Genomic DNA, 26,782 nt, shown 5'->3' with positions numbered 1-26,782 from the left:
AGTAAAATAGGCATTATTATCTCTATTTTACAGCTAGAAAAACTGAAGCTCATTTTAATTAACTTGCTCAAGGCTATGTTTCCATTAAGCAGCCAACCCAGGACTCAAAATAGCAGCTACTCTGGCCCTATCGGCTATATGCCATTTCCATAATCGCATTTTTCACAACTTTAGCACTGTTGACATTTTGGGATGAATAATTCTTTGTTGTAAAGGGCTGTCCTATACACTGCAGGATGTTTAAAGTATCCCTGGATTTTGACTAGTGGACACTGGTAGCACCCTTCCCATCAGTTCTGACAACCGAAAGTGTTCCCAGACATTGCCAAATATCCTCTGGGAAGCAAACTGCCTACAGTTGAGAACCACTGCCATAATCCCATGCTGTTTATCACACTGTTAAAATAACACTTTTTCTGAGAAGAAAATGTTTTCATAAGACAGTTTTCCAGAATAAGTTCAAATTAAAAGAAGCTGGCAGTTTCAGCTTGAGCGCAGGCTCATCTGCTTTGAGCAAGGCTCACCAGCTTCAGCCCAAGGTCACTGGCTTAAGCAAGGAGTCACTTGGTCTGCTGTAGCCCCCCCCCCCCCCCAATCAAGGCACATATGAGAAAGCAATCAATGAACAACTAAGGTGCTGCACCAAAGAATTGATGCTTCTCATCTCTCTCCCTTCCTGTCTGTCCCCATCTGTTTCTCTCTGTCCCTCGTTCCCTCTCCCTCTCTCTCTCTCTTACACACACACACATACACACACACACACACACACACACACACACACACACACAAGCTTGTAGTTCAACTAGAACCTTTGCTTTAAAGCAGGGGTCTCAAACTCACAGCCCGCAGGCCGCATGCGGCCCGCCGAACAATGTTGTACTGATTTTTTTTTGTTTTCAACTGCAGTGAGAAAAGTGTTGCGTAACAGTTGCCTTTTGTAGACCTAGTGCGGCCCACATGCTGAGTTGAGTTTGAGACCCCTGCTTTAAAGGCTATTACGGGCCAAGCTGAAGTGACTATAAGAACATGCTGCTTGTCCAAAATAACCCTCAACAAATGAAAATATGCACTTTTTACTAATTTGTAGTTCGTGCTTTGGCAGAGACGACAGAGTAGTGGAAGAGGGGCATTCTGGTGGGCAGCTCGCATAGTGATGGGAGCAGAACTAAGAAGGTTCAGAAGACAACGGGTGAAGAATCTAAGCCATAGGGACTTAGGAGAACTGAACTCACAAACAAGTGGTAGGATTGTCAAGAGTCTCTGGACTGGCAGAATCTAGCATAAATGTTAACTAAAGATGGAATACCTCAAAATACCACTCAGAGAGCAATGAAAAACCATAATAAAGAGAGAAAATCGTATGTATGGGCAAACCACTAGAGAATAATCACTACCATTCAGAAGTCCATTTTTTCTTGCAAATATAAACTTATGTTTATCTTTAAATTCTGACATCACAGGAGCTACCTTCCTACAGCTCCAAAATGTTTCCTCATTCTGAATGCAGGTTTACTTTCAAAATAATGGACTGATAAAATCTGCACCTAAAAACAGTTTAAGTCTAATTCGCTCCAAAAAGATTTTACTATATGAGGTTATACAGATATCAAAGGACTCAAAACCTTTTAAATTAATATTGTAGTGATCATGTTAACCTTTGCCATTAGGTTCCAGCAGCAACACTGCTCCTCACATGAGCTCCATAAGCCAGGCCCTTTAATAGGTGGCTGCAACAGCTTAATTAATACTCCCCAAACTACCTAAGATGGTTTCCCTCGCTGTACAGGAGAAAGAGACTCAGGGAAGTCAAGCCAGGACTTAACAGCATGAATTTTTTTTATTTCAAAGTCTACCTTTCCTTTTTCACTGAAAATCAGCTTTTTTTTTTTTTTTTTGTATTTTTCTGAAGCTGGAAACGGGGAGAGACAGTCAAACAGACTCCCGCATGTGCCCGAAAAATCAGCTTTACCTAAAGCAGGAATGGTAAAACAACCGAAGAGAATGAGGTACATGTGATCACTCAAAACAGAGGCTGAAAAATACAATAAAATTCTATGACTTGTAGCAAAGTACACTACCCCACAGGAATCAGCCTGGAGGTCAACACAACCCCAAAAGTAATCAGATCTTGATTTTACTCTTAGATTTCAAAGTCATTTCTATAGATCAGGGGTCCCCAAACTGCAGCCCCTTGAGGCCATTTATCCGCCCCCCGCCGTACTTCCGGAAGGGGCACCTCTTTCATTGGTGGTCAGTGAGAGGAGCGTAGTTCCCATTGAAATACTGGTCAGTTTGTTGATTTAAATTTACTTGTTCTTTATTTTAAATATTGTATTTGTTCCCATTTTATTTTTTTACTTTAAAATAAGATATGTGCAGTGTGCATAGGGATTTATTCATAGTTTTTTTTATAGTCTGGCCCTCCAACAGTCTGAGGGACAGTGAACTGGCCCCTATGTAAAAAGTTTGGGGACCCCTGCTATAGATATTCTGATGCTTTGACATCTTAGGATGCCCTTCTGAAGTGAGTTACAAGAAAACTACTAAGGCAGAAGAGCTCCCTGGAAGCATTAGTTTCTTTTGCAGGAGATTCTCTATTTCTTGGTGCAGTGCTGCCCCCTTGTGAGCAACTTCTGAAAAAAGTGGAACAAGATAACCTCTTCAGAGCAGTAAAATAGGACTCCTACCCATCACCAGGGTAAGATTTCCAAATTAAAACAGTTCTTAGATAATTAAAGGCCTTTGTATGTTCAAAATTTTAACCATGTTGAGAAAATGAAACCGTTCTAAATGTTTCGGTGTGCGTATACACATTTAAACTCTACTGTACACCCACATCCACGAGGGCAGTGACAGGAATGGGAATGGGTACTCAGAATGAGTCCTGGCTACATTAGCACTAGCTGTATGACTCTGGGAGAATTCTTTTGCTTCTCTGAATGTACACTGCTTTACCTCTAACATGTAATAACATCTACTTTGCTGGAAAAGTATAAAAACTAAAGTAAAATAGTTTAAAAGCATCTATCACTGTGCGTAACATAGAATGCATTTAAATTGATCTTTTCCTAATGACACAAGGTCGTCATCAGCCTTAGAAGCTTCTCAGGTATTTGAGCTACTAAACCCTATATTCTATCCCTAGACCTTGGAAGTTACTTAACATTCATGCATTCATCCGTTTCTTATTAGCAGCACAAAATCAGTGGTATGACAGTCAGATCACTTTTTGGTAAAAGGTAAGAAATACTTTTGAGTTCAAAGTATGAGTTCAACATCAAAAGGAGGCATGTGTGTACATGTTTGTTGGCTACCTTTTATTCCAAGCTTTTTAGTTCTTCACTAAAAAACAGCAATGAAGAGCTCAAAAAATGATTTGAATGTATGTAAAACACGGCCAGGACAAGAGTAAGGTGAGCAAGGCACACTAAGCACAAAATTTAAGGACACACCCCACTCTCAAGATTGTGCAGGTACCGAGTCATCATCTGAGAGTAAATGCCTCCTTAAATTTCACACCTTGGGTACTTTGTTAGCAATAAGTGGAACAATATTAGAGAAAAATTCTGCTTTAAGAAGTCTGACAAGAATCAGGATTTTCTATTTAGCGCAGTAGGTCCAGCAATTTAATTTCTAATGCTGACATTTGCTCTAAGAAAATCTGCAATCAAGATACAATAAAAGGCCATTCCCGAAAGTTTCTCAAAATCTTATCAAATAACCTTAAATTTTCTCAAAGATAACTTTGTGAAATTCTCCTCAAATCACCTCCAGATTTGTTGCAGTAACAACAGGTTAAGAATTATTAAGAACATTCTAGTTTACCACAATCTTACATATAAATTCAAATCGAAATTCATTCATGTGTTGCCTGATTAAATTAAGTACATATAGGTACCGGGTGGGGGAAGAAAACAGGTAAAACAAGATTGGCATGTATTGATAATTATTGAATCTGGGTTCATTTTATTTAGTCATTCTAATTGTGATGGGTTTGAAAATTCCCATAATAGAATGCATAAATAAATGGCATGTGCATACTACTTGAGTACTATGGACTGGACGAAACCAGCCCTTCCTCTACAATACATCAGTCAAATCAGGTTTGTCCCTGAATTATTCCATCCTCCCAAATGATCTGTATAAAGATCTCTAAGTGTTACTTGGGTACCAAAAAAAGTGCCTTTTTTAAGTACTCAGTATTAGTCCCTATCCCTGACCATCCTATTTTATAGGTTCTGCTTTGAAGAATTTACTTAGTAGAGAAATGACCTTTCCTTCCACAACTGGAGATGCCTGAAGTAGAACTCACTTTCACTCTGCTCTCTCCACATTCTTAGCCCCACTGGATATTTAACAAGTTTCCTCAGGGGATATTATATCCTGCTCATCTGGATGCCCAAAACTTCATGTGTCCAGCCCAAATACTTATCGTCTTCTCATCTGTCCTCAGGTAGAAAAACTTAAAAACACTTGCTCAGAATAACAGGGGGAACCAAAAGAAGTGCCAAAACCACTACTTGGTATCAGCTAATCTGTCTATAAGATGGATACTATTGCCTTACACATTCATTTCTTTATGGAATTTTTTTTAAAAAGTGCCACATGGTACTACTTGAGGGAAAAAAGGCAGGGTTGAATCAGAATTCTAATATAGCCCTGGCCGGTTGGCTCAGTGGTAGAGCGTCGGCCTGGCGTGCAGGAGTCCCAGGTTCGATTCCCGGCCAGGGCACACAGGAGAAGCGCCCATCTGCTTCTCCACCCCCCCTCCTTCCTCTCTGTCTCTCTCTTCCCCTCCCGCAGCCAAGGCGCCACTGGAGCAAGGTTGGCCCAGGCGCTGAGGATGGCTCTGTGGCCTCTGCCTCAGGCCCTAGAATGGCTCTGGTTGCAACAGAGCGACGCCCCAGATGGGTGGAGCATCGCCCCCTGGTGGGCGTGCTGGGTGGATCCCAGTTGGGCACATGTGGGAGTCTGTCTGACTGCCTCCCCGTTTCCAACTTCAGAGAAAAAAGAATTCTAATACTGGTGGTGGTACCTGTCAGAAGCCATAGTTTAAGCACATATGCACCCACACCCACTTTTACACTGGGGAAGTGGTTGAAAGTGTCCTGATGGTACTCAGTACCACAGTACTTTTAAAAAATGTGGCTTCCTTCATCCTTTGACCTTGCTACTAAACTTAAGGGATAATGAGCAGAAACCAAGGCTACCTAAAGAATAAGATGAACCAAATGAAACAGCAAAGCAGAAATCTGAGCAGGTAATTTGTGAGGGAGAGACAATATCTACTTAAAGGCAAATTCTAATTCTCTATTTCAAAAAGTTCAAAAAATTTGAATATATGTACCCTGATTTATTGATGTCACCCCATTAAAATAAAAATTTATTTATATAAAAAAAATAACTATTAAAAAAAAGTTCAAAAAAATATTCACAGGTTGTCCATTGGATAATTGATGTTATTCACCTTCTAGTAAATAGTGCATTGGGCAGAAAGAGGAGAGAAGGTATCTATATTCCTCTATCATCTTGTAATGATACTTAAGAGCTTCAGTTACTAGCAGAGTCAACGTGCCACTTGGGACTTGGCTCCCCTTTAATTACATAGCAAAGTTTAAAATGTCAATTAGAGAAATAAAAAGTCCCAAAACTGTAAGGTATTAAGTTATGTCTGGCTGCCAAACATTTAGAACAATCAAGTTTGGCTAAAAAGAAATCTTGTTCTAGAATTCTTCTATAAAAGAATGCATTACGATAATTAGGCAATAAAGATAATTTTGATTCAGTTTCTGTCCCCACACCACCAGAAAATACCACATAGATCTGAAGAAATAACCTTTAAAAAATTGATACAAATTAAATGTAAAACCTCCTTTAGAAAATGATAAAAAGACTGGTTTGTTTCTAAGCCAGAGAATTTTTATTCTTTTCATCTCATGGCACACAAACTAATTACTAAAATTCTGCAGCACACTGCCTGACCGGGCGGTGATGCAGTGGATAGAGTGTCGGACTGGGATGCGGAGGACCCAGGTTCCAGACCCCAAGGTCGCCAGCTTGAGCGCGGGCTCATGTGGTTTAAGCAAAGCTCACCAGCTTGGACCCAAGGTCACTGGCTTGAGCAAAGGGTTACTCGGTCTGCTGAAGGCCCGCAGTCAGGGCACATATGGGAGAGCAATCAATGAACAACTAAGGTGTTGCTATGAAAAACTGATGATTGATGCTTCTCATCTCTCTCTGTTCCTGTCTGTCTGTCCCTATCTCTGAACTCTCTCTGTAAAAAATAAAAAAAACTAAAAAAAAAAAAAAATTCTGTAGCACACCAAAATTTTTTTTTGCCAATTTAATAACACAACAACAAAAAAGTGGTATAATTATGATTCATTCTGCTGTGTTGGCTGTTGACATTTTTTTTATTTGATAATCTAAGGAAAAGAAGGTTAGTGCTCCTGATTAGTCAGGTATTGCATGTTTTAAAAATTCTTGCAGCACGGGCCCTGGCCAGTTGGCTCAGTGGTAGAGCGTCGGCCTGGCGTGCAGGGGTCCTGGGTTCGATTCCCGGCCAGGGCACACAGGAGAAGCGCCCATCTGCTTCTCCACCCCTCCCCCTCTCCTTCCTCTCTGTCTCTCTCTTCCCCTCCCGCAGCCGAGGCTCCATTGGAGTAAAGATGGCCCGGGCGCTGGGGATGGCTCCTTGGCCTCTGCCCCAGGTGCTAGAGTGGCTCTGGTTGCAACAGAGCGACGCCATGGAGGGGTAGAGCATCGCCCCCTGGTGGGCAGAGTGTCGCCCCCTGGTGGGCGTGCCAGGTGGATCCCGGTCGGGCACATGTGGAGTCTGCCTGACTGTCTCTCCCCATTTCTAGCTTCAGAAAAATACAAAAAAATAAAAATAAAAAAATAAAAAAAAATTCTTGCAGCACAATGGTGAAAATCACTATTCTAAGCCAGTATAGGGGTATGTATGATAAAAGGTTTGCTTTAAGACCCTAGGCGTTTTAATACTTGGTTTTCACCTCAGAAACACCTAGGACATGAGATATGACAATCTGTAGGACACACACAAGTCATGCTTCCCACAGCTAACCTATTGTTCAATGTCCCAAAGGTAAGATTTGTTTTAAACATGCTTTTTAAAGTAACTCATTTAAAATACTGCTGTCTTTATAAAAGCAGCTCATTACCATTGGATTTGAATCTGCTATGAGATCCCGCAGAGAATCCAGGAATCCCTGATCTTCTACCATCTGGGCATTGATATCATGGAGTTTTGCCACACAGACTGCTGCTGTTTTCCGAACATAGGGATCTTCATCCTTCAAGCACTTGCGGAGGGGCTCACAGAGATATTCTGTAATCTTGTCTACTCGGATGCACCCCATGGTTCTGACTGCCAAGGCCCGAATCAGAGGGTTGGGATCTTCACAGTCCTACAAAAAACAATCCTTGACAATTATACGTATACATGGTGACTCAAAGTCAATGGTCTAGTCTGCATAAGCCATAAGAGTATTTCATTAATGTAAGCTTCCAGTTAGCCTACATCAGAACCCAAATTGCCTATGCTATCTTTTTCTAAATACAAACTTTAGTTGCCTATAAGAGATTAGCAATTCATATAACTTTTATATACACAATGAAGAAATGCCCACAATTAGTCCTAAACTAAGCAAAAGCCTAGTGAGCTGGTGTTACCATTCCTGTGGCCATTAGTGGACCTGCCCTTAAAACAAAAGGTCTTTGGGCTTGTATTGTACCGAGGGGGAAAAAATGAGGAATTGGAAAGATGAGTTCCATTCCATAGTTAGTTCACAGAAAAAGGTCTTGGCCTACAGGAAGGAAAGCAAAAGAGTGCACAGAAGCTGGTGTGGGCCTGACCACTAAGTAAGTTTCTGGATTAAGGAGCAGACAGAGCTCTGAGGTCCTAAATAACATACATTCTCTTTTACTAGCAAGAGCTCTCCTACATACAGTACAAATAAAACAGTAAGAAGAAACACTCCTTAAATTGCCCTATTTAAAAAAAAATTCTTTAAACATTATAAACCTATGTGAGTGCTAACTTCAAAAAACGTGAACTAGGCCCTGGCCGGTTGGCTCAGTGGTGGAGCGTCGGCCTGGCGTGCGGGGGATCTGGGTTCGATTCCCGGCCAGGGCACACAGGAGAGGCGCCCATTTGCTTCTCCACCCCCCCCCCTCCTTCCTCTCTGTCTCTCTCTTCCCCTCCCGCAGCCGAGGCTCCATTGGAGCAAGGATGGCCCGGGCGCTGGGGATGGCTCCTTGGCCTCTGCCCCAGGCGCTGGAGTGGCTCTGGTTGCAGCAGAGCGACGCCCTCTGGTGGGCAGAGCGCAGCCCCTGGTGGGCGTGCCGGGTAGATCCCGGTCGGGCGCATGCGGGAGTCTGTCTGACTGTCTCTCCCCGTTTCCAGCTTCAGAAAAATACGGAAAACAAACAAACAAACAAACAAACAAAAAAAAAGTGAACTAAATTCTTTCCAATGAGGCAGTCTTATCTGTGAACCACTGGACAGAAAGAATGAAATGTTCTTTGAGTCTGTACAATGTAGCTAAACAGGAAAACAACAAAAATTCCCTGAGAACAAAGCATATTGGTTATTTCTCAAAACAGTTTAATAGAAGCTAAGTTTTAAAATGCTATCTCTTTTTTAAAAACTGCAGACTAAGCCTGACCAGGCGGTGGTACAGTGGATAGAGCGTCGAACTGGGATGCAGAGGACCCAGGTTCCAGACCCCGAGGTCTTCAGCTTGAGCACGGGATCATCTGGCTTGGGCAAAGCTCACCAGCTTGGACCCAAGGTCGCTGGCTCAAGCAAGGGGTCACTCAGTCTGCTGAAGGCCCGCGGTCAAGGCACATATGAGAAAGCAATCAATGAACAACTAAGGTGTCGCAACAAAAAACTGATGATTGATGCTTCTCATCTCTCTCCGTTCCTGTCTGTCTGTCCCTATCTATCCCTCCCTCTATCTCTCTGTCCCTGTAAAAAACAACAACAACAAAAAACTGCAGACTAAAATTCAGATGTAAAAAATATATATATTAACAGGAACTTCATGATTATGTTCATTAAATCCTTTTAAATTTATTTATTAATTTTGTTATTTATTTATTTTTGAGAGAGAGACAGGAAGGGAGAGAGAAGCACAACTTGTAGGTTCTTTCACCTTAGTTGTGCATTGATTGCTTCCCATATGTGCCTTGACCAGGGTCAAGTAAGTGTCCTGTTGCTCAAGCTGGCAATCTTTAGGATAGTGTGGACAACCTCACCACCACTCCCAGCTCAAGCCAGCGACTTCTGTGCTAACAAGCCAGCAACTCTGAGGCTTTGAACAGGTGACCTCAGCGTTCTAGATTGATACTTTATCCATTGTGACACCAGTTAGGAAATGTTCATCAAATCTAATGAGCAGAAATTTAACTAAATATTCAATAATATTAAGGAATTATTAATGGTCAATTTTTAAGGATGTGACAAAGGTATTGTGGTTATCTTTTTAAGAGAAAGATTATTCTGACAAATACAAAGATGAAATTAGTTTTCATGCTTATGGTGGTTGGAATCTGCTTTAAAGTTATCCACTAGCCCCTGGCTGGATAGCTCAGTTGGTTAGAGCATCACCCTGATATGCCAAGGTTGCAGGTTCAATCCCCAGTCAGGGCACACACAAGAGTCAACCAATGAACGCATAAGTGGAACTATAAATCAATGTTTCTCTCTCTCCTTCTTCTTTCTTTCTAAAATCAATGGAATGAATAGGAAAGAGAAAGGAAAGGACAGGGGAAGGGGAAGGGGAAGGGGAAGGGGAAGGAGAAGGGGAAGGGGAAGGGGAGGAAGGGGAAGGGGAAAGGGAAGGGGAGGAAGGGGAAAGGGAAAGGGAAGGGGAAGAAGGGGAAGGGGGAAGGGGAAGGGAAGGGGAAGAAGGGGAAGAAGGGGAAGGGGAAGCAAGCCCTGGTTGACTAGCTCAGTTGCTTAGAGCATCAGCCCAATATACCAAGGTTGCAGGTTTGATCCTCAGTCAGGAAACATACAAGAATCTACCAATGAATGTATAAATAAATGGAACAACAAATCAATGTTTCTTTCTCTCTCTACCTCCCTTCCATTCTCTAAAAATCAGTAATTTTAAAAACTTTTTTAAAGAAAAATTACCCAGTAGGAAAGAGGATGAGGGTCAGAAAAGTATGTACAGGGCATATAAATTAAACAAGGCTGATCATGAATTGGTAACTATTAAAACTGCAAGATGGGTATTTGGAATATTTCCTCAATTTAAACATGTCTAAAATTTTCCAAAATAAAAAATTTAATCAAATGTGGTAAGACCTATTAAATAATACATAAAAGAACTAGTACCTCCTGTAGTTTCCACTACTTCTGACATGCAAGCATAATTCTACAAAGATAAAACAAGTTAACGATAGTACAGTAATATGCCCACCCTATGTCAGCTTTGCAAGCCTTTGTTAGCTCATAAAACAGTGAGGTTTCACCTGGCTTTCTCCTCTCATCTGGCAAGGATGCACCAAGCCCAGCTAACAGAAGGCACACCATATGGTCTGAACTGGATGACAAATGCTGGCATATAGAATCCTAAAACATGAACATTCCTAGTCACTGCCAGTACTTCTCTAAAGTCTCTTTTGGAACAGAGGTTGCTTATTTGCAATGCAGACACTATATCAAGAGACACTTATAAAAATGTTACTTGAAGTAGAAGAGACTGCTCTCAAGTCCTTAAAGTTACCTTCACAAAGCTGTTGACAGCCATGATGGCCATGTCTGGCTGACTCTTGGCATAGTTCATCAAGTAGAGGTACACAAGCTTCTTTAGTTCAAGGTTGTCGGTCTGCATACAGTTCACTACATCTGGAAAGAGAGAGCTGAAAAGAGAGGGAAAAGAGAAAGGAAAGGTTGAATAGATGCTGGTGCCAAACTGTTGGATAAAACACGAAAAAATAGCCTTATTTTACAAAGTGATTTGATGCAAGGACAAATGTCCTCACGAAAATTTTTACATAAATGAATTACTGAAGAAATTGTAGCACTAATCCCAAGAAGGTCTCTAAAAACAGATTCTTCAAAAACTTTTTACTATGAAAAATTTCAAACAAAGGTAGAAAAATCAATATACTAAACCCAGTGTATCTATCATCCAGCTGTCAATACTGATACATGCCCAATCTTGTTTCAGATACTCTCCCTTCCCTAGTCCCTACGTCATCTAGTTGCTTGATTATTTTTAGGCAAATCCTAGATATCATATCTTTTCATGTATAATATTTTAGTGTATATCTTTAGGAATTTTTTAAAAATCACTATTTTTATCACACAAAGAAATTAACAGTAGTTCTTTACATCGATTCATTGCAGTTTCAAAGCAAGCATTACAACTGTTAGACTTTGTAATGCTCATATTTGTCCATCCTTGACAAGTCAGAACTTATCTGGTTAGCTCCTAAGTCCTCATGACATCACCTATACTTCCTTGCTTTCTGGCAAAGCAAGATGCCCCATTCAGGTTCATTTTGTACACTTCTAATCCCACAACTGGAATCCAGTCATTTCTCTAACACATCATGAGTCGCTTTTAGTGGAATTTACCTATTTTTAACCTTACACATTCAGACAAATAAAAATTTCGGTGTATTCAAATATAAAAGAAGTTTAAACTCTTCCTAACTTCAAGTCATTTCATGATTTACCATTCTCCCTTAAGGCCAATGGAAAGAAATTTATGTTTCCATTCACAAAGTAGTATCATTAGCTTGAAAATGTTAAGCCTGTCAGATTTTAAAGTGTAAGCTGCATTTTTAGAAATATAGGTTAGTTATAATTTTAAAAAATAGAAGTTAAATATGATTTCATGGGAAGTCAGCAATTAACCTTTCCCCTAGGGCTTCATCAAAGTACCTTATAAATTAAATACTTCTAAATACCTTACTTCAGAAGGAAGGAGAAGCAAATATCAGAATATTTCTACAGAAAAGAGAAATAATTGGTCACATGGTATAGTTCTCATACTCATACAAAAACAATATACAAAAATAAAAAATATTTACAAAAAGATGGACTACAAAGTCAAAGAATCCAGTATATTTCCAAAGAACCAATGACGTCTGACCTGAAAGGTGAACTACTTGTTTAATTTGCATGTGTGTACCTTACATAGTTTTGTCTACATGTAGATAAATAATAAACACTAAGGCCCTGGACGGTTGGCTCAGTGGTAGAGCGTCAGCCCAGTGTATGGATGTCCTGGGTTCAATTCCCAGTCAGGGCACACAGAAGAAGCAACTACTGCTTCTCCACACTTCTCCAACACCTTCTTTCTTTCTCTCTCTCTCTCTCTCTCTCTTTTCTCCTCCCACAGCAATGGCTCGATTGGTTTGAGCACACCGGCCCCTGGCGCTGAGGATGGCTCTGTGGAGCCTCCGCTTCAGGTGCTAAAAATAGCTCTGCTGAGAGCATTGCCCAGATGGGCAGAGCATCACCCCATAGGGGGTTTGCCAAGTGAATCTCGGTCGGGGTGCATGCGGGAGTCTCTCTCTCTCTCCCCTCCTCTCACTTAAGAAAAATAAATAAATAAAAATATAAATAAAAAAATCTAAGAAAATCCAGCTTCATATACATATATAAATTGGAAAAGGGAGGAGTATTTTAATAGCTTTTTCATATAATTGGATACGCTTCTTTGATAAATTAAAGCTAGACAAATAGTTGGTTTTCATCTTTTTTAGTCCAGAAATGGTAGTTCCTTACAAGTTAGTCTGAAACCATAAACTTTTTTTTTCTTTAATTTTTCTGAAGTGAGAAGCAGGGAAGCAGGGAGACAGACTCCAGCAGGCGCCCAACAGAGATCCACCTGGCATGCCCACTAGAGGGCGTTGCTCCATTGCAACCAGAACCATTCTAGTGCCTGAGGTAGAGACCATGGAGCCATCCTCAGTGCCCAGGCCAACTTTCCTCCTATGGAGCCTTGGCTGCAGGAGGGAGAGAGAGAGAGATAGAAAGGAGAGGGGGAAGGGTGGAGAAGCAGATGGGTACTTCCCGTATGCCCTGGCTGGGAATCGAACCCAGGATTTCCACACACCAGGCTGATGCTCTACCACTGAGCCAACCAGCCAGGGCCTGAAACCATCAACTTTTAATACTTGGCTGCATTAAAATCTATTCATTTATCATTTATTTTGAATGGATCTTTTACCCATGCATAATTTTGTGATATATGCACTGGTCATTTGGAAATATTGGTTCAATGAGTTATGAAGATCTTCCTGATGCTGGCACATTTCATTATATAACAGCAAATAATCACATTCATTAATTTTACCACCAATCTCATCGGAAATGTCTGTAAGTATTAGGAACCTATTAAGCTCCTGACAGGAAATACAAGTTTTCCAACAGTTTAATTTTTACTTTAAAGCTTAAATTTGTCTAATGTCATTTTTCCCCATTGAAGTGACAAGTTCACTTTGTTCATTTTTGATAAAATGTCTCCCAAATACTGAAGTCTTATTAACTATAATTTGTCTGTCAATCATGCTTTCACATAAAAATGGTGTTCTCAACTCACTCAAATACTCATGCATGGGCTTTTTTTTTTTTTCCAATTCAACCATCATTCTTGCTATACAGAAGTGCTTTATGCATGATTCCTATTTCATCGTACAGAATACTTAAAAGGTTCAAAGTTTAAGAAAAGAAAATTTGAATGCCTCATGAAGAACAGTTGGAAGTGAAATGCCTTTTTCCCCTGCAAGTATGGTGGTGAAGGATACCACTACTGTTAGTTTGGCACCACTGCCTTGATCCATGCTACCAGACCAGCAGGGCACATGTCAACACAGTGAGAAAGGCGAACAACACCTAAGTATTATTATAATAGCTTTGACCTCAGGGAAAGCCTAAAAGGATCTTAGGATATCAGGGGCCTGCAGACAACTCTTACTTATTTCCAAATGGTATTGTTAAACAACAGAAATTTTAAAAAATAGATTTGTTGCCCTGGCCAGATGGCTTGGTTGGCTGACATGCAATAGTTGTGGGTTTGATCCCTGGTCAGGGAACATATAGGAACAGGTGAGTGTTTCTGTCTTTTTCTCTAAAAAATCAATCAATAAATTTTTTTTTAAAAGATCATTTAAAAAAAATAGATTTTGTTAATACTGACTTTTATCTTGAATTGAGGAACTGAATATAGAGTTGTAAAGGTGAGGGCACTAGCTTGAACCAGTTAAAGAACTAGGAGCTTCTACTTCTCAGTATATTTTTATCATTTTCTAAAACTAATTTAGTAATAGGTTTCTAACTGTGCCAGCTCTCAGGAGGGTTGTTTTGTTGTGGGTTTTTTTGTATTTTTCTGAAATGAGAAGCAAGGAGGCAGAGAGACAGACTCCCGCGCCCAACCGGGATCCACCTGACATGCCCGGGGCGATGCTCTCCCCATCTGGGGCGTTGCTCCATTGCAACCAGAGCCATTCTAGCGCCTGAGGTGGAGGCCATGGAGCCACCCTCAGCGCCTGGGCCAACTTTGCTCCAATGGAGCCCTGGCTGCGGGAGGGGAAGAGAGAGATAAGAGAGAAAGGAGAAAGGGAGGGGTGGAGAAGCAGATGGGCGCCTCTCCTGTGTGCCCTGGTAGGGAATCAAACCCAGGATTTCCACACACCAGGCCAACACTCTACCACTGAGCCAACCGGCCAGGGCCTCAGGAGGTTTTATGCTAGAACTGTCTGCAACAAAATCAAACTGGTTTCACTCTTCCAAAAAAAAAAAAAAATCAAACTTAAGTCACAGAATTAATATAAAAGCAACTATATGTTCTGATGATGTTTTCAGGGACAAATCCATTCTTATAGGTTCTACAATTGAAACAATTTTAAGTGAAAAGCAGTATAGGCTATAAATTAGGATATGGGTCTAAAGAGACCAACGGCAGGAGTGACTAACTACCCTTACCTAACATCCTTCCCCACGGTCATAGCAGCAATCACTTTCTTCACAGCCTCCTTCCTCTTTTCTTTCTTTTCATTGTTGAGCTCAGCCTTTAATTCAAAGATTTCTCCTATAAAAGAACAAAACAGATGAGTTTCTAGGACCAAATAAATAAACCAAATAATGTGTTATGTAATAAGTAACACCATGAATGTTGACCAGAGACAGGGCAGCAACCAAAATAAGATTATTTAAAAATAATAGGATAGGTACAATTCAAATCCCTAGATTTTCAACTGACCTATTCACAAGAACACCATCTTTCAGGTTATGGCCAGAGAGGAAGATGCAATCCAGACCTTAGGGCAATCCAGATCTTAAGAGACACAGAAGTGGGAAAAAGTAAATTTCATGATATCTTACTACAATGGGGAGAGAATGGCATCTGAGGAACAATCTCCCACCAGAATTTCAAGATCCTGGGGAAAAGATAAATGTAGGCAGGGAAAAGAATCATAAATAAGTGTTTTCAAACCCAAAATGACTCCAGATATTATCTCATCCACCCACTCTTAACTTCACACATAAAGAAGTGAAGCTCAAAGATCTCAGAGTGAGTTAGTGACAGCATCTCCTGAACCCAGAGGTTCTCGACCTTGACCACATACCATTACCTGGGAAGTATTTAAAAACAGTAATGCTCAAGCTCTACTTTGGACCAAATACATCAGAATGTCAAGGAGAAGAACTCTTACTTTCATATTTTTAAAGTTCCCCCAGTGATTCTAATGTACTAGCACAATTTGAAAATCACTGCTCTACTCTAATTAGTACTTTAAGAGGGTAATGGGGCCTGACCAGGTGGTGGCGCAGTGGATAGAGCGTCAGACTAGGGATGCAGAGGACCCGGGTTCAAGACCCCAAGGTTGCCAGCTTGAGTGCGGGCTCATCTGGTTTGAGGAAAAAGCCCACCAGCTTGAACCCAAGGTCGCTGGCTCCAGCAAGGGGTTACTCGGTCTGCTGAAGGCCCACGGTCAAGGCACATATGAGAAAGCAATCAATGAACAACTAAGGTGTTGCAACGCGCAATGAAAAACTAATGTTTGATGCTTCTCATCTCTCTCTGTTCCTGTCTGTCTGTCCCTGTCTATCCCTCTCTCTGATTCACTCTCTGTCTCTGTAAAAAATAAATAGCCCTGGCCGGTTGGCTCAGCGGTAGAGCGTCGGCCTAGCGTGCGGAGGACCCGGGTTTGATTCCCGGCCAGGGCACACAGGAGAAGCGCCCATTTGCTTCTCCACCCCTCCGCCGCGCTTTCCTCTCTGTCTCTCTCTTCCCCTCCCGCAGCCAAGGCTCCATTGGAGCAAAGATGGCCCGGGCGCTGGGGATGGCTCTGTGGCCTCTGCCTCAGGCGCTAGAGTGGCTCTGGTCGCAACATGGCGACGCCCAGGATGGGCAGAGCATCGCCCCCTGGTGGGCAGAGCGTCGCCCCTGGTGGGCGTGCCGGGTGGATCCCGGTCGGGCGCATGCGGGAGTCTGTCTGACTGTCTCTCCCTGTTTCCAAGCTTCAGAAAAATGAAAAAAGAAAAGAAAAAAAAAAAAAAAAAAAAAAAAAAAAAAAAAAAAAAAAATAAATAAATAAATAAATAAAAATTAAAAAAAAAAAAGAGGGTAATGGGGGGGAATTAATGGTCTTTTATTCAATCAGTCTAAAGAGAAACAATCTTGAAGAATGCTACAAACCAGTCATTTCTAAAGGAACAGTCTCGGATAACTGACTGCTCAGGCCCCGTACTGTGAATCGGCAGGGCTGTTGCCACTATTTTAAGGTCCAGGCTCACCTATGTTCAGAAAGCTGGAGTTAAAATAAGAAAAGGTTATATAACCTTGAACTGGTTTTAAAAGAAAATATACTGCCACGCTTATGAAAAAGAAGCTGACTACTCCCACTTCAGCCTTCCATCTATACCCTTAAATCTTTCTACAATATTGCCTCATCTTTCTCTACCTTTACGTCAGTTCTTGATGTTCATTTTAACCAGACCTCATTCATCAGTATAGAAATAGTGGGGACAGCAAACTATGTGATCTGCTGAAGCCCCTAAATGTGAAGGATGAAACTAAGAAACACAGCCATTGAACACCTAAAAAGCTTGTTACATCAATAGCCACTGCAAACAAATACATGTTACAAACACTACTGTTTTATTTCATCAACAGCTGCAAAAATAGCACAGCCAAAAAAGCGGGACCCTTTTAGGAGTCATTCTCCTCTACAGCAAGACCTCTACTGTCAAATCCAGCACTTAGGGGTCCTTGCCATCATTTACTTTTGGGAACAGTGATAGACAAGCAGCAGGGTTTCAAAAAAGCTGAACTGTGAATAGCAGCAGCAGTTGAAGCATCAAAACAGGATGTAACTGAAATTACTCCAACTCCAATAGCATAAAATTAAAGAATATGTTCCAGTGGTAATTCTGGTTGGTGCTGCAGGAAATAAAAAGAACACAGTCTGTTCATTTTTAAATATGGTATTTACCCAGTCATGATTCATTCGTAAGTCTCAAAGTTTTATAAGTCCCTAAATAAAAAAAAGGGTTATCAGGACCCACTACAAGAGATGGTCTGAAGAGTTAGGTGAGTTTTTTAAATATACCTTTTTATGTCATTATAAACAATATATTGGTCATCAAAGCCCACAAAATGTTAACAGAATATACACATTTCAGAATAAGAGAATCATAAAAATGCTGAAAAAGAATGACAAAAGGCTAGAGGCATTTGTGAGGTGTAAGCAATAAAGATAGAAAGGAAGAAGTCAGGAGGAGCCAAGGAGAGGCACTAAGTGAAGCAAGGGATTTCATACATACAACTTTACTAAAGTCTTACCCCCCCTTAATCAAATCTACCAAGCACTGCTAGCAGCAAGCAGAGAAAAATATGGGGAGCTTTTAAAATTCCCCCCACACTGGCCATACCACAGGCCAATGAAATCAGGCTGTCTGCGGATGGAGTGGGGGAAGAGGGAGGATGGGACCTGGACATCAGTATTGTTTTAAATCTCACTAGGTAACTCCAGTATGTAAATATGGTTGAAAGCCATTGACTAGAAAGCAGTTGACATAATCAACTAACTATGGAGCTTCCTGTATTATAATTAAAAATCTTATTTACCTAAATTAAAAAAAAAAAAAAAAAAAAAAGCTTATTTACCTTTCTATAACTCCAAATGGAAGAACTGGACAGATACGTTTGCACTTTCTAGAAAATATTCTGGTATTCCTTGCTCACTCTAGGCCACACTAGTGTGCCCTCTGACTTTTTTTTAAGCACTGCAATCTTAAAGTTAAAAGATTCCCAAGCCCTGGCCGGTTGGCTCAGTGGTAGAGCGTCGGCCCGGCGTGCAGAAGTCCCGGGTTCGATTCCCGGCCAGGGCACACAGGAGAAGCGCCCATCTGCTTCTCCACCCCTCCCCCTCTCCTTCCTCTCTGTCTCTCTCTTCCCCTCCCACAGCCAAGGCTCCACTGGAGCAAAGTTTGCCCAGGCGCTGAGGATGGCTCTGTGGCCTCTGCCTCAGGCGCTAGAATGGCTCTGGTTGCAGCAGAGCGACGCCCCAAGATGGGCAGAGCATCGCCCCCTGGTGGGCACGCCGGGTGGATCCCGATCGGGCGCATGCGGGAGTCTGTCTGACTGCCTCCCCGTTTCCAACTTCGGAAAAATACAAAAAAAAAAAAAAAAAAAAGATTCCCCAAATTGTTAACATTATGCCATACTTTTTATACTTTCTATATATTTTCAAGTTTTGTTCCTGAACCACTTTAACATTAAGCTGTAGACATCATATCTTTTTAGCTGTCAGTGTACAATCTTTTAGGAACAAGGCATTATCTTATATAACCATAATAAAATGACAAAGTAGGATCATGCATTATATTTGTTACTGTGTCTATTTAGTCCTTGAATCTGACAAATTCTTCATCCTCTGTCTTTCATGGCAATGATTCCCCTCCCCCAAGCACAGGCCAGTTATTTTATAGCATGTTCTCAGTTTCGGTTTCTCATGGGAGTTCCCTCATGATTACAATGGTGTAAGGCACTTTGACAGGCATAATTCATAAATGACCGAACGTTCCACTCAGTGCACCACATCAAGAGGAAAATGAAGCCCTGGTCAGTAGGCTCAGCAGTACGGCGTCGGCCCGGCCTGTGGATATCCTGGGTTCCATTCCCAGTCAGGGCACACAGAAGAAGCACCCATCTGCTTCTCTACCCCTCCCCCTCTAGCTTCTCTCTTTCTCTCTCTCTCTCTTCCCCTCCTGCAGCCATGGCTCAATTTCAGCAAGTGGGCCCCAGGTACTGAGGTACTGAGGTTGGCTCCATGGCCTCGCCTCAGGCGCTATAGTAGCTCAATTGCTGAGCAACAGAGTAGCAGCCCCAGATGGGCAGAGCATCGCCCCGTAGGGGGCTTGCCAGGTAGATCCTGGTTGGGGCGCATGCAGGAGTCTGTCTCTCTGCCTCTAAGTAAAAACAACAACAACCACCACACACACACAAGAGGAAAATGATGTTAATTTGTTCCATTACTGATGATGTTAACACTGAATATTTGGTTCTGGTAATCGCTAGGTTTTGATGCTGTAGAGTTACTACTCTTCCCTTGTAATTAGTTAAGTAATTTTTGAAAGGATGCTTATGAAACTATTTAAATATCCTATTCCTCATCAAACTTCCACCTGCCAGTTATTTTAGGATTCAGTGATGACTCTTGCCTAAATCCACTACTACTATGATTTGTATGTATACACATACATACTTATTTTTCATTGGGTTACTATCTACTAATTTGACCACTTTAAATTCTCAAATTTGGCCAGCGGAAGCCCTTCAAACTATGCTGCTCCTTGACACGTGCCACCATTTTTTTTTTTTTTTTTTTTTTGAGTACTTCCTTGCTTTTGCTTTCTGGCATAAGATGTTCATGTTCATCTTGTACTTTCCCTTGACCCAGCCTTGGAAACCAGGCATCTCTCCAAGGAGTCCTGATTCCTTTTCGTGGGAAACAATATTTAGAAACCAGGATCTGAGTATTAGGTGTCCTTTTGCATCTACTCTAACTTGGAGAAAATATAAGGTATGGAATACAAAACTCCACTAATGTTAGGGTAGAGAAGATGATTCACACATAGTAGGTACTCAATATTTACTGACTAAATGAAGAAATCAAAGTAAAAGGACACTGCAGAGTGTTTTTCAAGACTAAACTCAGTTAAATCTGGAAATAGGATGCTAAGGCCAGTAAACCAGAAAGACATATTCTGGGGGAGAGAAGTCATATTTCAGCCACTGGAGAAGAGAAAAGGTACATTTGAGAAGGCAAGTTGCTAGAAAATCAGAGGACTGGAAGTTAGTGTCAGGCCAAGAATACTTAGTAAACATAAGTACTGCTAAAAACAAGAGCACAGAATTCTGATCCCCAAAAATAATAAAGCTCAGCTGAGGGGTATAACAGGCTAAAAAGAGCTCAGCTGGTCTGCCTTTGATGGGAGGCCGTCTACAGCACTAGAAAAGGGCTATTTTATCTGGAAACAATTTTACAAAAGATAAGGTTAGACTTTCCCAAGAATGTTTAGTTCCTAAGCTAACACTCACATGTAAAAACCACTATCATATTTCTGACAACAAAGATGAAAAGGTTGATAAATTCAAAGCTACTCAAGTACTCTATGACCTTAAAATCATAATACTGACTTGAAAGGTTCCCTGTTTTAAGTACAAAGAATGTATCTAGCAAAGCCTAGTCAAAGAATGAGGTAGATCTATATGGAGGAATACGAAAATAGCAAGTTTCTGTCATTGTTTTATATGCCCCATTTTCTTTAAAGATAAAAATTTTAAAATATGGATTAATATATGCATGTATATGCACAGGATACACATTGAGTCCCCCTCAGGAACAGGAACAGGGAGGGAGACAACTTTCATTCTTACTTTTTAATATAGCTATATTTAATACTATTCCTTGTCATAAGATGTTTACTTCCATGAAAAAAACTGAGAATCAATCAATGTGCTCAGATCTATCAATCTTCAATGGATTAGTGCTGGATCCCTTCCTTTTACTATGACAGAACCTTCATATCACATTAAAAACCTATACTTTCACAATATACTTTTCTGTAGCAGTATCAGATCCCCAGTGAGACCGTCCACAACATGCATGTCTGGAACCTTCTACTTGGGACAATCTTACACCGTAACTTCTGAAGAATCGCAAAGCTTTGATCAGGTTCACATACTTACCTTTTTTGTTGGTTGTGAAGTACTTGGAGTCAGTCATGGTGTTGGCTCTCTAATGTGCACCTACAGCAAGAGAAAAGAATTACTTAGCCAAGTTATTGATATCCAGCAAGGCATAGATTAATTTCAAAAATCTTTATATATTAGAATTTCTGTCTGAAAAAATGAGCATCTTCTTCCTTACCATAATAATTGGTGATTCAAGGGACGCAAAAATAATGAATTTAACTCTTGCCTTAAGGAGCTAATTGGAGCAAAATCCAAAAGCCAAATGGAAAGTAATAATCTGATCCTATCATGGCTTTGTAATTTTACCCACAATTATCTCCTGAAAGTCTCCAAGCCCCAAAATTACACCTTTCTGTAAACACATCTTCAGTTAGTCACTCAAATATTTAAGATAAGAGAAAGTTTGTTTTGAGAGCTCTCCTCATTATTTCCTATTCAGGAAAGCTGATTTACTTCCCTGCCTCAAGATGAAGTCACTTCAAAACGTACTCGGAAGCAGCGTAAGGTCAAAGAAAAAAACACACTGCCAATCTAGTCACCATTACATGCAACTTTCAATAAAAGCAATCTCAAAAAAAAACCCAAAACATAAAACACCTCAATTAGTAGAATACTCTGACGACCTATCTATTGTAGAAAGGCAACACTTTACCCATGGATTATTTTTTAAACTATGATTTTCGTATTTCCAATAATCTACACTTAACCCAACAGTATTCCCAAAGAATAAGTATAGTTTACAGTTAAAAAAGGCAAAAACTGAAATACTTGTTTAGTCACACTGAGTACAAAAGAGAATCAGAACTGGTGTTAAAACTTAACACAGATTCCGGCCTCAACTTGAACTCGTCTATTTGGGTTTTCAGAAGTGATCCAGCTGACTCTTAATTGGCTCTCCCAGCAAAAATACAGCACGGACTGGTCACACTTCTCCCAGATAGTGATGAAATGTTCTCTCAGAAACTCGCAGTAAGACTTTTGTCCAAACTTCCTGATTTCTCTGAATACATTAAACTTTTCATAATATTCTTTTTGCACTCAAAACTGACTATCTTCTTCCTTACCATCATCATTAACTATACTAATGACCAAATTTAGGACAGATGCCCTGGTCCCTGCTCACTACTGTCAAGTAAAAATAACACAGGGGATAATATACTTGGCAAACCTGAATGGTAACCCATTTGGCAAACAACAGTAAATATGGATCTGAGAGAAAAGACCTAAGCACTAAATAAATCAATGCAATGAAGGAAAAGGAAAAAGAGCCAGAAAACAAAAAATAATGAAAAAAACTTGGCTCAAATCATCTCTAAAATGTGCTGCTTGGACAACCTAAGAAAAATTAGACTCATTTGCTGTCTTTCCAAGCAGTTACCTTACTATTTCCAGTCCCTGTCCCTCATACAATAATCCTTTTGACTTTATCAGAATTTCACTGAATTGCCTTGTTAAAAATTAACCTGTAACAGAGGCTTGCCTTACACAGTATTTTCATGCCTTCCTAGCAAAAATTCAAAGAAAGTATAATCATTTAATCCATTCACAATGCAAACTAAATGTGAAGTGGGCAAATTGAAGGAATCCTTCACATAAAAGACATGGAATAGGCCCTGGCCGGTTGGCTCAGCGGTAGAGCGTCGGCCTGGCGTGCGGGGGACCCGGGTTCAATTCCCGGCCAGGGCACACAGGAGAAGTGCCCATTTGCTTCTCCACCCCCACCCCCCTCCTTCCTCTCTGTCTCTCTCTTCCCCTCCCGCAGCAGAGGCTCCACTGGAGCAAAGATGGCCCGGGCGCTGGGGATGGCTCCTTGGCCTCTGCCCCAGGCGCTAGAGTGGCTCTGGTCGCGGCAGAGCGACGCCCCGGAGGGGCAGAGCATCGCCCCCTGGTGGGCAGAGCGTCGCCTCTGGTGGGCGTGCCGGGTGGACCCTGGTCGGGCGCATGCGGGAGTCTGACTGTCTCTCCCCGTTTCCAGCTTCAGAAAAATACAAAAAAAAAAAAAAAAAAAAGACATGGAATAAATCTGAAGTTATCTAAGAACTCATATATACAAAGAGAAAAACCAGTATACAGAAATGATTACTAGAAGCTGACAGACGGGCCGTAGCTCAAAGCCATCATGGTCTATCTAGTGTTATTATGCCATTCTAAGTCCTATAGGATCATCAAAACTTAAAACTTGCTTAAGATTTAAAAACAGAATCTGATTGGAATTCTTCACCCCGTTTCTTTGAAAAATGGCACAAAAATCATTGTTTGCTTAAAACTCTCATACACATACACACACATTAAATTGTTAACAGTTTTCAATACAAACTGTTAAACATTGACCTAGTCATAAATCCTACCTTTATTAATGACCCACACACTTCAGTACTTCTCCTAACAAATTTCATTGTCAAGGAATATATTTCTGTCCTATTCATTGTGAGCATTAAGTGTTCTTAACTAGAGATTAACGTACCCACCCACAAAAGTACAGAGAAGAGGAGAGTCAAAAGTAATCTTACTTTCTAAATTACGAATCCCTGCTCTTAAAGAGGAAGGAAAAACATATCAATCTCTTAGCTCACACTGTTGTAAACACCCGTAATGAAATATCCCTCATCCATATTGGCAGAAGAACATTATATCAAAGTCGGTTCCTGCCTTAAACCAAAAGAAATTCCAAGAAAAATGCAAATAGTCTAAACAAAAACAAATAAGAGGTAGTGGTTACACAACACTGCGAATGTATGAAATGCCACTGAACTGCTCACTTTAAAATGCTTAATTTTGTTATGTGAATTTCACCTCAAAAAATTACAAAACAATCACACGTCAGAGATAGACATAACCAGATTCTCCAAAATACGGGATGGTGAAACCTATTGTCTGCATTAGAAGCCAAAGTAAAAGCAGCCGAGCAAGAGCTCAAGAAAAATACTAAGCACAGGGTGGGACAAGAGTAGGTTTACAGTCGCTCATATGGAAAATAATACAATAATTAATAAGTAATAATACAAGAATAAATTGTGCTTCATGTTCTCACAACTGTAAACCTACTTCTGCCCCACCTGTACTTGCTGAAGAATCTCAAAAATCAAGCTCCTGGGGGGGAAAATACATTGTTCTTTCAGGAGAGCCCCAGGAAAAAGCAAAGCCATCAAAGAGTCTGAACTCTCACTACCTTTCTACCAGGTCAAACTAGACAAGTCCTAGCTATTCCGAAGACTTTCCACATGGCTTGGGGGCATTGTTAAACAACAAAGCTGCCACAGTGAAAGCACACAATCACTCTTACTTGTCCTAACCCAGCATGTAATGTCACTGCATTTCAGAGAAGGCCTCCCTGTACAGAATTATACATCTAGATTTAACATAACCTAGTTTCTACTATATAGATTATGAAAGTCTCTTTTATTCCTCCCTCTTTCCAGTCTCCCTAAAGAGATTAAAGCCAGAAAAAAAAGTAATACGGTCTTAATTTCAAATGACTCTCTGGGAAATGGCAGCTAAATTAAGAGTTGGCGAGGCCACTAAATCCCTTCTTTTCACTTCAAATTGGGCTTTACACAGTCTGGTGCTAATACTAAAAAACTAGCCAAAGAGTTAGCCAAATTATAAAGCAGAAAGGCCATTCTAGCAATCTTTTATTACAAGGGTGAGAGGTGCTAATCAGATATTTCAATACTAATGCAAAGACAATAGCATCTTCAGATATCATTTGGCTCATAAGAAGTTACAAAAGACATCTAATTACAACAGACACTCCTGTGATTTCATTTAACTATGACAGACTCCCAGGTAGTTTGTTAATATTATACTGCAAGAAAGAAGCTCAAAGCTTTACATTCAATTTTTAACTGAAGTACCAATAAACTCTGGAAATTCTAAACCTAAGAAGGAAGAAAAGAGAAACATATTCCATCTTATTCATTTCTTATTCAGCTTGGTTCAAACCTGAGCCTAAAATGTAGAAAATGGAAGAACTGGACTTCCCTGAGTCTCCTAAGTCACAGAATGTTAGTTTTACATTAATTCTATCACCCAACTTTCAGGGAAGCTGTTTGCAGAACAAACTATCTTTTTGTTTCCCTGGGAGTTGAAACTGTTAAGACACCTACAAACAGTTCTCACCTTACCACTAGCTTAGTCATCACCGGAATGTGTTACACTTTTCTTGTACAGCTGTATCTCCTTCACCTGCCGCTTTCTATTATTACTTTGTAAGTGTACCCTGAGGCTAAGCAAGAGAAGTATACCAGAACGGTTATCAATAATTTAACTTGTTCCTCATTGAGACCCCCTTCTTTGTCATTCGGCCTCTTCTAACTTACTGTGTTTTCTTTATTTTAAAAAAGTACAATGATTATGATAAACGTTTAAAAAACATTTTAAAAACGGACTTTATTGGGGTGACATTGGTTAATAAAATTATATAGGTTTCAGGTGTACAATTCTATAATACATCATCTGTATATTGTACTGTATGTTCACCACCCCTAGTCAAGTCTCCTCAATCACCACTTATCCCCCTTTACCCTCTAGCTACCTCCCCTCATTCCCTCTTTCCCTCCCATAATCACCAGTGCTGTCTCAAAATCTTTTAAAAGTCAAAGTCTAGTGAAGCATCCAAGAATGTGTGGCAGTAAACGCCGCAAACAGAAGACTACTATGAAAACAAACAGCGCGAATAAATTCTTTGGGTTCAAAGAATTTGGAAGTACCAGGAAGTTCCAGTTGCTTCGCCTCTGGCTTAACCTACAGCCTTTCTCAAACCAGATCATTCCCGCTAAATCCAAAATGAAAAAATGCCGGGCTAAGATCGACTGCTACTTGCTTCCCCCCTCTTCCACGACATCCGGTCAGTTCTGGAGGTTTTTCTTTCCTCAAGTGGCAGGAATCCCAGTTATTTCCCCCAGCGGTTAAGATTTTAGGGATTCATCCCTCCATTATGGGGTGAGGTAAAAGTGTCTTTCAACCTCAAACTACGGACGACGGGCGAGGCTGCCCCTTAACGGGCAAACCATTGAGGGAATCCCTGTTCCCTCGCGCTGGCTGGACGCGTCCCAGGCTCTCCGTGAACGCCGCCCCGCCGCCAAGGATGGTTCCCCCCTTGGCCTCCAGCCTCTGCCGGCCACACCCCTGGCCTCTGGCCTTCCTAACCACGCAGCCTCGAACGTATCTCCAGGCCCGTGCTCCCCAGCCGCCAAAGCCGAGGGTTCCCTCACCCGCCACCGCGGTCCAGTCCCTTTCTCCAATCCTCTTCCTCACAACGGTCACACCCGACGGCTCACTCCATCCTCAACGGTCACGCTCTTAGTATTTCCTCTCCTACGCCCGTTTCCAGCCCAACCTTGGGTCCCCCACCTCCGAAGCATCAATGAGGGACACACCCCAAAGTTAGCTGCCTTGAACTCACCGAAGGCAAGGGCGGGGGCGGCGGCAGCAGCCAGAGAGCACGGCCCCGAGTGGTGGTGTAATGGTTTCCTGCACGTCACGACTCCTTTTCCAGGTCTAAGCCACTGCGCAAAACCCACTTTGCC

General features: G+C 41.1%; 1 protein-coding gene across 4 annotated transcripts in view; it reads right to left on the bottom strand.

The window, feature by feature from the left end:
* The window catches only part of AP2B1 (adaptor related protein complex 2 subunit beta 1), a 129,620-nt gene extending 102,838 nt beyond the window's left edge, over positions 1 to 26,782 (bottom strand). For 2 of the 4 annotated variants that reach the window (XM_066363887.1, XM_066363889.1), the window contains exons 1-5: positions 26,659 to 26,782; positions 21,249 to 21,308; positions 14,975 to 15,080; positions 10,761 to 10,896; positions 7,182 to 7,427 (exon numbers count right to left, since the gene is read on the bottom strand). In XM_066363887.1, coding sequence (XP_066219984.1) covers positions 7,182 to 7,427; positions 10,761 to 10,896; positions 14,975 to 15,080; positions 21,249 to 21,285 — 525 coding nt within the window. In that variant the 5' untranslated portion in view covers positions 21,286 to 21,308; positions 26,659 to 26,782. Of the gene's footprint in view, positions 1 to 7,181; positions 7,428 to 10,760; positions 10,897 to 14,974; positions 15,081 to 21,244; positions 21,309 to 26,467; positions 26,624 to 26,658 lie in introns of those variants that run through there. The other 2 variants (XM_066363890.1, XM_066363888.1) reach the window with 2 other exon arrangements.

This window comes from Saccopteryx leptura, chromosome 2 (genome assembly GCF_036850995.1).
Source record: "Saccopteryx leptura isolate mSacLep1 chromosome 2, mSacLep1_pri_phased_curated, whole genome shotgun sequence".
Lineage (NCBI taxonomy): Eukaryota > Metazoa > Chordata > Mammalia > Chiroptera > Emballonuridae > Saccopteryx > Saccopteryx leptura.
The sequence above is the reverse complement of the archived record's forward strand: the minus strand, read 5'-3'. Positions and strand labels throughout refer to the sequence as shown.